Source organism: Pleurodeles waltl, chromosome 5, assembly GCF_031143425.1.
Source record: "Pleurodeles waltl isolate 20211129_DDA chromosome 5, aPleWal1.hap1.20221129, whole genome shotgun sequence".
Taxonomy (NCBI): Eukaryota; Metazoa; Chordata; class Amphibia; order Caudata; family Salamandridae; genus Pleurodeles; species Pleurodeles waltl.
Genome location: NC_090444.1, coordinates 1,866,698,390 through 1,866,710,682, shown reverse-complemented (window position 1 = coordinate 1,866,710,682; position 12,293 = coordinate 1,866,698,390). Strand labels below are relative to the sequence as shown.

The following is a 12,293-nucleotide window of genomic DNA, read 5'->3' as shown; positions in this document are numbered from 1 at the left end:
CTCAGGAGCTTGTTTGTAGTTCCTGAGTAGAGGGCGTTCCCGTAGTCGAGTCTGTTGGTGAGGAGGGCCTGGGTAACGTTTTTTCTCGTGTCGAGGGGGATCCATTTGAAGATCCTGCGGAGCATACGGAGGGTGTTGAAGCAGGACGCGGAGACGGCGTTGACTTGCCTGGTCATGGAGAGAGTGGAGTCGAGGATGACCCCCAGGTTGCGTGCGTGGTACGTGGGTTCCGGGGCTGTGCCTAGTGACGTGGGCCACCAAGAGTCGTCCCAGGCTGATGGGGTGGGTCCGAGAATGAGGACCTCCATCTTGTCTGAGTTCAGCTTCAGTCTGCTGTCCTTCATCCAGTCGGCTATGGCCTTCATTCCTCGGTGGAGGTTAGCTTTGGCGGTGTCGGGATCTTCGGTGAGGGATATGATCAGCTGGGTGTCGTTGGCGTAGGAGATGATGTTAAGGTTGTGTTGTCGTGCGACGTGGGCGAGGGGGGCCATGTAGATATTGAACAGTGTCGGGCTGAGGGAGGATCCCTGTGGGACGCCGCAGATGATCTCAGTGGTTTTGGAGCGGAAGGGTGGGAGGCGGACGCTCTGGGTTCTGCCGGAGAGGAAGGATGTGGTCCAGGCCAGGGCCTTCTCTTGGATACCGGTGTCATGGAGGCGTGCTTATAGGGTGCGGTGGCAGACCGTGTCAAAGGCTGCTGATAGGTCCAGGAGGATGAGGGCAGCTGTTTCTCCTTTGTCCATCAGGGTCCGGATGTCGTCAGTGGCGGCGATGAGGGCGGTCTCGGTGCTGTGGTTACTGCGAAAACCAGATTGGGACGGGTCCAGGATGATGTTGACTTCGAGGTAGCGGGTCAGCTGTTTGTTGACAATCTTCTCGGTCACTTTTGCCGGGAAAGGGAGCAGGGAGATGGGACGGAAGTTCTTGAGGTCCTTGGGGTCTGCCTTGGGCTTCTTCAGAAGGGCGTTGATCTCGGCGTGCTTCCAGCTTTCTGGGAAGGTTGCTGTCTCGAAGGAACAGTTGATTGTTTTCCGGAGGTGGGGCGCGATGGCTGCGCTGGCTTTGTTGAAGACGTGGTGAGGGCAGGGGTCCGATGGGGATCCGGAGTGGATGGAGTTCATGGTTTTGATGGTGTCTTCGTCGCTGACGCTGGACCAGACGGTCAGGCGACTGGTGCGAGTGGTAGTCGCAGGGGTGGTGGACTCGGTGGTGGGTGAGGGGGGGTCGGGGTTGACGCTGTCGTGGATGTAGGTGATCTTGCGGTGGAAGAAGGTGGCCAGGGAGTCGCACAGGTCTTGAGATGGCGGGATGTCGTTGGTGATGGAGCTGGTGTTGGAGAGTTCTTTCACGATGCTGAAGAGCTCTTTGGTGTTGTGTGCGTTGTTGTCTAGGCGGTCCTTGAAGGCGGTCTTCTTGGTGGTCCTGATGAGTTGGTGATGTCTGCGGGTGGCACTCTTGAGGGCTGTGTGGTTGTCTGGTGTTCGGTCGTCGGACCATTTCTTCTCCAGCTATAAAAACATCAGGGCCCCAGTGCTCTCCTTGGTCCTGTATGTTCCAGTGCACCAGTTCTACCAGCTGTTTTGCCACCTCTGTGGCTATGGTTCGGTGTTTCAGTAGCACTAGTACCCACCCTTGCAGACAGCAGATCCTACAGCCTTTTCGTGGCTGGGGCACCTACAGACAGCGTGGACACTGAAGGCAGCAAGCAGCCCAAGCTCTGCCCCAGCCCTCAAACCTTTTGAATGTTTACTTCCAGACACACAGCACCCCTGTCAGAGGCAGGATCCAGCATTTTCTCCCAGGGTGGGAAGCAGTCACTTTTGACAAGTGGGTCTTTCAGATTGTCCGTCAAGGTTATGTCTTTCAGTTTATTTGCTTCTCGCTGCACCTTCCACCACTCTCAGGATGGCTGACGGAAGACCATCTTCCCACATCGGGTGCAGGCTCTTCTGGCCAAAGGAACCATGGAGAGGGTACTGGCATGAGAAGTAACTTGCTGCTACTCTTGTTTCTAGTAATTACTGAGGCCGAAGAAGAATAAAGGCCTTCGTCCTCTTAATGCCTTTCTGTGGATGGACAAGTTCAAAATTCTCACCCTGGCCTAGGGCTTGTCTGCTCGCAACCCTGGAAACTGGATGGTAGTGTTGCACAGGCAGGACTCTTATTTTCACAGCCTTGTCCTGCAGGCCCACAGGCGTTAACTGCTGTTCAGAATGGGCCAAGGAGCATTTTCAGTTTGCTCTCCTTCCTTTGGCCGAAGCAGTGCCCCCTGGGTGTTCACGAAAGTGATGGTTATGGTTACAGCTCACTTTCGCGGTTGGTGTCCAGTCTGCCCTCTACCACAGTTACGGGCTGCTGAAAGGCAGTAGGGACCCACTGCGTGCCTATCAGCGTGCCTAAGTCACAACTGACTCTTATGCAAACGCCTCCTTTCATCTAAGCCTTTCTGGAGATGGTGCATTTCTGTACCTTCACCGCAGAGCCTACAGCTAATGATATTTGTGCTGTGATCCTGATGTTTGAGCTTTCGTCCTGGATCTCACAGTGAGGATGACTCTGCTGCTCTAGAGGTTCAAGGCCTTCGGCGTCCTGCTTGTAAAGCACCTCGCCTCCTGCCCCACCCAGAGGTTACATGGTTGACAGATACGTCATTACTGGTTGGGGAGATCGTCTGGGAAAGGACTCTGGTCTCTGGTGGAGACCTGCCTATGTCAGTTTGCTGGAGGTGCAGGTGATTCACTTGGGGTTGGGAACCTTCCTGTCTTCGATCATGGATTGGGTGGTGCAGGTTGTCGCGGACACCACCTCCATGTGGTACTGGAACAAGCAGGTTGGTGTGAGGTCCTGGGTCCTGTGCCAGGAGCTCCCCGTCTCTGGTACTGGTTGAACTGTTGGGTCATTTCCCTGATTGTGACCCACCTGGGCTGATCTTTAAACACCCGAACGGACTAATCCAGCTGGTGACACCGAACAGATCACAGCTGGTAACAACATCCGGAGGAAGCGCAGGGTGTCTTCCCTCATTGTGGAGATTCGTAGCGAGATCTCTTTGCAGTTGCTAAAAACATGCAGTCTCTTATTTAGAATTGCCCAGAAAGCTCGCTCTCGGAGATCAATTTCAGCTAGAGCGGAGCACAGCTCTTCTAGCTGCCTCTTCTGCCATGTGTTCTGAAGAAGAGGATCAGGAATGACCGGCCAGGAGCATCTGTCCTCCAATCAAGCTGCCACTTCGGGAGGATCTTCTGCAGCAGTGAAGGGCAGGGTCTTGCAGCCTCCATTTGTGGAGACTGAGTGGCAGACGTTGACTACTCTTCATCTACCTCCAGAGGTTGTGGGTGTTATCATGGCAGCCAGGCATCCTTCCACTAAATCAGTTTATGCAGAATGCTGGGACACGTGCTTGTGATACGGACCACTACATGCCGTATAGTCTGATGTACTACACTTTGTCTTTAGCCCAGGAAGGACTTGTTGTGGGCATTGTTAAAAGTTGTTAAAGGTTATTTATCAGACCTGTCAGCTTGCTTGCGGTTGCCAGACCAACCATCTCTCTTCAACTCAACCATTGCAATGCATTTCCTTGAAGGCTTGGAACATTTGTTTCCCCTGAAACGTTTTGTAATGTTGATCTGAGCCATTTCACAGGCCTTAAGTCTTGGGAGGTACGGCTGCGGTACATTTTACAAGGTGAGGAATCTGCAGTTACCAGTACCCGTCAGAAGAAAAAGTTGGGTTTCTTGGGTAAGGCTCTTTCTGGTGGATAGTCTATCTAAATGCCGATTCCTGGCTCCCCTCCCACCTCTGATTAATAATATGATCCGCACTTAATGGCACGGGCAATGTTCAGAAGTAAATTGACTGTTGCGTGCGTGGGCGATGCCTATATATGGCTCCAGTTGGCACTTTGGGACGGAGTGCAGCTGCCCGGCGCCCGGCGCCAGCACAAAGTGGCAATTCTGAAAAGGGTTCGGTATCCAGCCTGGTGATATTCACAAGGTGAGAAGTCTACGGTTAGATAGAGTATCCACGAGAAAGAACATTACCCAAAGGAAGTAACTTGTTTATTAAACAGCATTTATTAGGGACTAACGCAGAGCTGTTACAAGTTTGGGATAAGTTGTCACAGACAGGAATTAATCTGTAATGACCTGATTATGGCCTGCAAATGCCTGCATGTGGCTTTTTGTAGAAACAGTTTTGCTTCTGCTCACACTCCTAACTGATGTGTGAGGCACTAGCAATGTCTCTCCCCTTCTCCCCCATACATTCTTCTCATGAGGGTACGTTTCTAGTTTTATTTAGACCTGAATATTGAGTTCATGGAAATCCAAATTTGAATCACTGCAACTACTTCATCTCAGTGTCCTTGATTATTTGTTAATGGTGTGCATCCTTCACTCTTGAGTTTTTGTAAACTCTTTTCTGTATGCTGTGTATATCTTCAAGTACTTCACCCCTAGTTGTTGTGCTCCCCATCAGTCATGTATGTTGGTCTTCTGGTGCATGCCAGTTGTTTAAATCTGGTATGCATCTCACTCTCTAACTGGTGAGCCCATTGTCTCTTCTCTTACATTCTTTCGCTGACGCTAGCCTGTTACTGAAGATTGGCATCTTTTTACCTACAGGTTTTGGGCAAGGACCACCCCGATGTGGCAAAGCAGTTGAACAATCTTGCACTTCTATGCCAAAACCAGGGCAAGTATGAGGAGGTGGAATATTACTACTGCCGAGCCCTGGAGATCTACGAATCCCGCCTGGGACCCGACGACGCTAACGTTGCCAAGACCAAAAACAACCTGGTATGTATGAGCCACGGGCTGCATCAATGACATGAATCTGTGCACTGCAAAGAATCCTTGGGCTGCAAGGATGCCGAAATGTGTGTCACTCCTGGAAAAGAACATGAAATCATACAGGGAAAATGAAGGCTGCTGTACAAAAATGGTGCTTCGTTCTGCAGAATAGGACCCAACCACACAGGTTACTCCCACTAGAGAAGGGACCCAAGCCTTTTGTGAGAAATGAGTGACGTGTTGGTCAGTTGAAATAATAGACAATATGAGCTAATGTGTTGGTGATTCATGGTTTATGAAATTGTGAATTTCCCAGGATTAAGCTAGTGTTTGCAACTAAAATGTTAGCATATGTAAAGACCAGTGTACAAGGGAGTGGGATCATCTTATCAAAGACTTGTTTTAAACAAATTGTGAATATCCCAAGCTTTGGGCTGAAAAATTGGCCCAAGTGCAATAAATTCACAATAGTTGTGTGCGTCACTTTATAAAATGGCATTTGGACCATGGAGGGAACCAATAGTAACATTTATTATTCAGTGAAGTCAGATGAAGATACTAGTGATTTCTGATGGATGCAACTACCTGTGGATTCCTCATCTTATGGATTCCCACAATGCACCAGCATTCAACTGAAAATTTTCTTCCCAGCTCTTCACGTCGATGTCACAATTGCATGACTCTGCACGCGACTGTCTGACGTCATCGTGGCAATAAGAAGTCCTCGCCGGCGTGCTGACGTCAGTTCCCTTTTTTCCGTGCCTTTGACGCTAATGGTTTTCTCCTAGCTCTCGAGAAGCTACTGTTTCAAAGGTGTCTTATTGTACTCTGTTACAATGTCTCCTCCTAAAAAGTCAGGGTTTAAACCTTGTTGTGAGTGCGGGAGTCATATGTCTGTCACGGATCCTCACGAGGATTGCTTCTGGTGTCTGTTTGGACCACGATGTAGGAGAGTGCGTGTCCTGCCAAAGGATGAATCCGAAAGCACTGAAGGAAAGAGAGGCTAAACTCTTTTCAGCTAAGGTGAAGAAAGGACACAGAAGTCATCAGAGGTCTAAGACTAGAGACTCCTCATCCCATAAGTCACATAAGAAGCGGCGCTGACACGACTCTCAGCGTCGTTTGTCTAGAGGCCGGTCTCGATCTCGCTCTCCATCCAGACGGCGTCATATGGCGTGGGAGGTTAGCCCCACTGTAACTCCCCAGCCTCAAAGTCCTCCGGCTTTGTCGGTGCCATTGCTCATCAAGGTGGTTGAATCCCCAGCGAGTTCTCGCTTTTCGCCTGGGGTTCAAGAGTCTGGCACACGGTTCCGGATCCGACCCAGGTACCACATGAAGAGCCAAGGTTTCCTGCCTTCCCGACTCCGGGAGCGGATCTGCCGGTATTTTTGAATGCCATGTTCAGTATGTTGAATAAGGCTATGGCTCCTGCTGGTGCACCGGCTGGTCCCACGGGTCCACTGGCATTCAACTTGGGCTCTCCAGCTCCAAACAAGTCGGATCCGTTTGTGCCTTTGTATCAGGCTGAGAAGGCTGGTTCGGCACCGATGACATCGCCTCATAGGCCTCCGGCACCGATGACATCGCCTCATAGGCAGACGGTGCAGATGACTGCGCCTTGTTTGTCAACGGTGCCGATGGAGTCAACTCCGGCACCAGATGGATCCCGGTCGGGACGAAGTGCATCTCCTTCTTCTCCTGGTCCGCGCCCATCAGTTTTGAAGCCGGTGTCGTTGGAGAGCACTGAGGCTCTTGGAGGAGCAAGAGTACCAGAGACAGCTGTTAGAGGAAGGAGAGATTGCTGAGCCCTTGGGAGAATTTCAGGGCCTACACTATGCAAATCCGATGGTCCTGTGCCCAGGACCAGAGCCACAGAGCCTCTCTAGCTAGTGGGCTGGACACTTCCCCTGCGTGGGATCTTTCATGCCCAGGGGAGTTTACAGAAGAGGCGGCTTCCTTCCATTCTGTTAGCTGCAGATTTTTTGGACCTTCCATTGCCAGCTGCTGAGGTTAAAACTACTATTTTGACTGAATTCTTATGTCCTTCTTCTACTTAAGCGGAGCCCTTGCTCCCATTCAATGATGCTCTTACAGAGCCTATTTTGGAGGTCTGGAGAAAGCATGTTACATCACCAGCTGTGTCCAGAACTGTTGCAAGAAGGTACAGGGTTGCTCCGGGGGATCCAGGGTTTTTGTCACCGCATCAGACTCCAGAGAGCTTGGTGGTCCAGGCTTCTTGTTCGACTCGTTCTGCACCCGGCTCCTTTCCTGTTACTCCATCGGACAGGGAGTCCAAGAGGATGGAGCATACGGCTAAGAAGACTTTCTCATCCTGCAGTATGGCCCTAAATTCTGTCCATGCTACCTGTGTGTTGGGTAGATAGGTGCATGCCCTGATGTACACGGCTAGAGCTGTAGTGCCTACTTGCCGCAGGATATGCAGGGGCAGTTCAATGAGCTCCTTTTGGTCAAGCTGCGGCCAAACATATCATCCAGTCTGGATACTACAGACTCAGTGGCCAGGGTGATGGGTACTTCAGTCACCACCAGGAGACATGTGTGGCTAAGGTCTTCTGGGTTTTCAACAGATGTCCAGGAAACTTTATTAGACCTTCCTTTCGACTGAGAAAAGTTGTTTGGCGCCAAAGCGGACTCTGTCTTAGATCGCTTTAAAGAGAGTAGGGCCACGGAGAAGTCTTTGGGACTGCAAGCTTCCACATCTACTCTTTTCAGGTCCTTTCGGAGGTTTAGGGGGTTTTGCCGTGGAGCCGCTTATCGTGGAAGACCTCAATCCACACCTCAACAGTCTGCCAACCTTCCATATAGGTCCTTTAGAGGGTGGGGGAGGGTTCGGATGCGAGGAGCCACCCAGCACCCTGCCTCATCTTCTTCCTCTGGGGAGCACAGCAAGGAAAGCAGCCCTAGTTTTCCATCCATTTAAAGTCATGCTTCTCCGGTAGGGGAAAGGTTATTTCATTTTCTCCACCAGTGGGCGTTAGTCACATCGGACTGCTGGGTACTGAATATTGTGGGGAAAGGGTATGCCCGTCCCTTTAGGGAGTTTACTCCTCCCATCCCTCTCCGTCCTTCCTTTTGTTCAGAGGATCATCTCCTGTTGCTTCAGCAGGAGGTTCCAGTCCTTTTATCAAAAGGGGCAGTGGAGTTGGTTCCAGAGCAGGACAGGGGTGCTAATCAAGATATTTCCTGATTCCCAAGAAGGATGGTCGATTGAGGCCTATCCTGGATCTGAGGATTTTGATTTGGTTCCTCAAACAGGAGAAATTCAAGATGTTGACCCTAGCGCAGGTGCTTCTGACATTGAACAAAGAGGATTGGATGGTTTCTGTAGACTTGTAGGATGCTTACCTTCATATCTCTAGTCTCAAGTCGCACAGGAAGTATCTCCGGTTTGTGGTGGGGTCGCAGCACCACCAGTTTGCGCACTTTGCTCTTGGTCTTACTTCTGCACCTCGAGTCTTTACGAAGGTCATGGCGGCGGTTGCAGCAAATCTCAGAAGGAAGGGGATATTGGTATTCCCTTACCTGTACGATTGGCTGATCAAAGCAGATTCTCTGGAGCTTGTGCCCCGTCACCTCCAAATGACCACTCAGTTGTTGTCCAGTCTGGGCTTTACGGTGAACGTGCCCAAGTCTCACCTAGAGCCCTCTCAACGCCTCCTGTTCATAGGGTCAGTACTGGATACAACATTGAATTGGGCCTATCCTCTGCCTCAGTGGATCCAGGACATTCAGTCGTTGATTCTAATGTTTTAAAAAGGAGCGGTTGTTCCAGCCCTCAAGGTCCTACGTCTGCTTGGTCTGTTTGCTTCTTGCATTCTGTTGGTCACTCATGCACGTTGGCAGAAGAGGGCTCTCCAATGGTGCCTCCGCAAGCAGTGGTTTCAACACAAAGGGGATCTCGAAGAGTTGATAACGATCTCCAGAGACGCTGCAACGGACCTACAATGGTGGGCTGTGGACGGCAACCTTTCCCAAGGAAGGCCGCTTGCTTTACCACCTCCAGGGGCCTCAGTCATAATGGATGCTTCCACTCTAGGGTGGGGTGCTCATCTTGGGGACCTGGAGATCAAAGGTCTTTGGTCTCCAGTGGAACAGACTTTTCACATCAATCTGTTAGAATTGCAGGCGATACGTGTGGCTCTCAAGGCCTTCCTTCCGTCCCTTCGCGGTCAGTCAGTTCAGGTCTTGACAGACAACACTACCACAATGTGGTACATCAACAAGCCGGGAGGAGCAGGGTCTACCTTCTCTGCAGAGAGGCTCTGTGGCTCTGGTCCTGGGCACAGGACCATCGGATTTGCATAGTAGCAACCCATCTGGCTGGAGTTTTCAACGTACGTGCGGACGGTCTGTCAGCATTTCTCGGCCGATTACGAGTGGCGTCTCCATCTGGATCTGGTTATTCACATATTCAGGGGGTGGGGTTTTCCGCAGATAGACCTGTTTGCCACTCGGGACAACGCACACTGCCCGTCGTTATGCAGCCTCCAATATCCGGTGCAAGGAGCTTTGGGGGACGCGTTTCAGATGTCTTGGTGCGGGCAGTTACTTTACACGTTTTCCCACATACCCTTGATTCCTCGGGTTCTGAGGAAGATTCGCCAAGATCGGGCTCAAGTCATTTTAATAGCTCTGGATTGGTTGAGAAGGGTGTGGTACCCAGACCTTCTCCAACTCTCACTGCGCCCTCCGTTCCGTCTCCCTCTCAGTGCAGACCTCCTCTCGCAGTCGCAGGGGCAGGTTCTACACCCCCACCTCCAGAGCCTGCACCTACATGCCTGGAGATTGAACGGGGCAATCTGAGTTCCTTTTCTGTCCCACCAGAAGTGGTGGATGTTATCTTATCGGCCAGGGACACTCCACTAAGACGGTTTATGCCGGCAGATGGGCGAAATTTGTGACTTGGTGTGGAGAGAGACCAATTGATCCCTTGAAAGTCCATTTGTCTGATGTTCTGTTGTTTGCCTTTACTTTAGCACAGAAGGGTTGTGAAGTTGCGACTGTCAAGGGCTATTTATCAGCGCTGTCTGCCTCTCGGTGCCTTCCTGATCATCTTTCCTTGTTTAAATCACCTATAGTTGTTAGGTTCTTGAGAGGCCTGACTAATACATTTCCTCCCACTCCATTTCTCATGCCTCAGTGGGATTCAAATCTGGTTTTGACTTTTTTAATGGGTTCACCGTTTGAACCTATGCATTCTTGTTCTTTAAGGTTGTTGGTCTTAAAGACAATTTTCCTTGTTGCTGTTACGTCTGCTAGGCGTGAGTGAGCTTCAGGCCCTTAGTGTTAAACCTCCCTTTACGTCATTCTATGCTGACAAAGTGTTGCTGAGAACCAGGGCGGCTTTCCTTCCTAAGGATGTCACTCCTTCCATAGGGGGCAGTCTATTACTCTTTCATCCTTCTATCATCCTCTTCACCCTTCAAAAGAGGAAGAAAGACTCCATCGCTTAGACCTGAGAAGGGCTCTCCGTTTCTTTGTTGAGAAAACAAAGGACTTTCATTTGGATGACCAACTCTTCGTTGGATATGTGGGCAAGATGAAAGGCAGAGCTGTCCATAAAAGAACCGTATCCAGGTGGGTAATTCTTTGCATTAAGATCTGTTATTCATTGGCAAAGAAGGTTGCTCCTGAGGGGATTAGAGCTCATTCCACCAGGGCTAAGTCTGCCGCTTTGGCTAGAGGTGTTCCTGTAGTGGATATTTGCAAAGCAGCAACTTGGGCTTCTCTCCATACTTTCGCGAAGCGTTATTATAGGAAGTTGGCTCTGTATTTACTATTTCAAAGTAAGAAATAGTGTGCACAGAGTCCAAGGGTTCCTCTTAGAGGTAAGATAGTGGCAAAAGTAGATAATTCTAATGCTCTATTTTGTGGTAGTGTGGTCGAGCAGTAGGCTTATCAGAGGGTAGTGTTAAGCATTTGTTGTACACACACAGGCCAATAGGTTTTTGTATAGAAAAATATATTTTCTTAGTTTATTTAAAGAACCACAGGTTCCAGATTTACAAGTAATACTTTAAATGAAAGGTACTTCACTTAGATACTTTAGGAACTTTGAATGTACAGTCCTTGTAAAAATGGCAATAAGCTATTTTCAAAGTGGACACTTAGTGCACAAATCAACAGGGGGGAGGTAAGTAAAGGTTAGATTAGGAGGTAAGTAAAACACTTACAAGTCTCAGTCCTGGGGCATAGGCAGCCCACTGTTGGGGGTTCAAGGCAACCCCAAAGTTACCACACCAGCAGCTCAGGGCCAGTCAGGTGCAGAGGTCAAAGAGGTGGCCAAAACACATAAGCGCCTATGGAGAACAGGGGTGCTCTGGTTCCAGTCTGCCAGCAGGTAAGTACCTGTGTCATTGGGGGGCAGACCAGGGGGGTTTTGTAGGGCACTGGGGGAGGACACAAGTAGGCACAATAAACACACCCTCAGCGGCACAGGGGCGGCCGGGTGCAGTGTGCAAAGAAGGTGTCTGGTTTTGTATAGGTTTCAATGGAGGGATCCGGGGGTCACTCTAGCGGTGCAGGCAGGCACAGGGGGGGCTTCTCGGGACAGCCACCACCTGGGCAAGGCAGAGGGTCGCCTGGGGGTCACTCCTGCGTTGAAGTTCGGTTTCTTCAGGTCCTGGGGGCTGCGGGTGCAGTGTTGGTTCCAGTCATCGGGTCCCTTGTTACAGGCAGTCACGATCAAGGGGAGCCTCTGGATTCTCTCTGCAGGCGTCGCTGTGAGGGCTCAGGGGGGTCTTCTCTGGTTACTCACGGGCTCACAGTCGCCGGGGAGTCCTCCTTGAGGTGTTAGTTTTCTGCTGGTTGAGCCGGGGGCATTGGGTGCAGAGTGAGAAGTCTCACGCTTCCGGTGGGAAACTTGAAGTCTTTGGAAGTTGCTTCTTTGTTGCAAAGAAGTAGCAGGTTTTGAACAGGGCCGCTGTTCACTGGAGTTTCTTGGTCTTGTAGTCCAGGGCAGTCCTCTGAGGCTTCAGAGGTCGCTGGTCCCTGTCGGATGAGTCGCTGGAGCAGGTTTTCGAAGTTGGAGACAGGCCGGTAGGGCTGGGGCCAAAGCAGTTGTCGTCTTCCTCCTTCTCTGCAGGCTTGTAGGTCAGCAGTCCTTCTTCTTTCTTCAGGTTGCAGGAATCTGATTTCTTGGGTTCTGGGGAGCCCATAAATACTGAACTTAGGGGTGTGTTTAGGTCTGGGAGGGCAGTAGCCAATGGCTACTGTCCTTGAGGGTGGCTACACCCTTTTTGTGCCTCCTCCCTGTGGGGAGGGGGCACATCCCTAATCCTGTTGGGGGAATCCTCCAAACTCAAGATGGAGGATTTCTCAAGGTAGGGGTCACCTCAGCTCAGGACACCTTAGGGGCTGGCGTGACTGGTGGGTGACTCCTCCTTGTTTTTCTCATTATCTTCTCCAGCCTTGCCGCCAAAAGTGTGGCCTGTGGCCTGTGGGGCGGGCATCTCCACTAGCTGGGATGCCGTGGGGCGC

At 50.8% G+C, this 12,293-nt stretch overlaps 1 protein-coding gene across 4 annotated transcripts in view; it reads left to right on the top strand.

The window, feature by feature from the left end:
* Nucleotides 1–12,293, top strand: part of KLC4 (kinesin light chain 4) — a 364,418-nt gene that overhangs the window by 140,651 nt on the left and 211,474 nt on the right. For all 4 annotated transcript variants that reach the window (XM_069236408.1, XM_069236409.1, XM_069236411.1 and 1 more), the window contains exon 8: nt 4,626–4,799. In XM_069236408.1, coding sequence (XP_069092509.1) covers nt 4,626–4,799 — 174 coding nt within the window. The remainder of the gene's footprint in view (nt 1–4,625; nt 4,800–12,293) is intronic.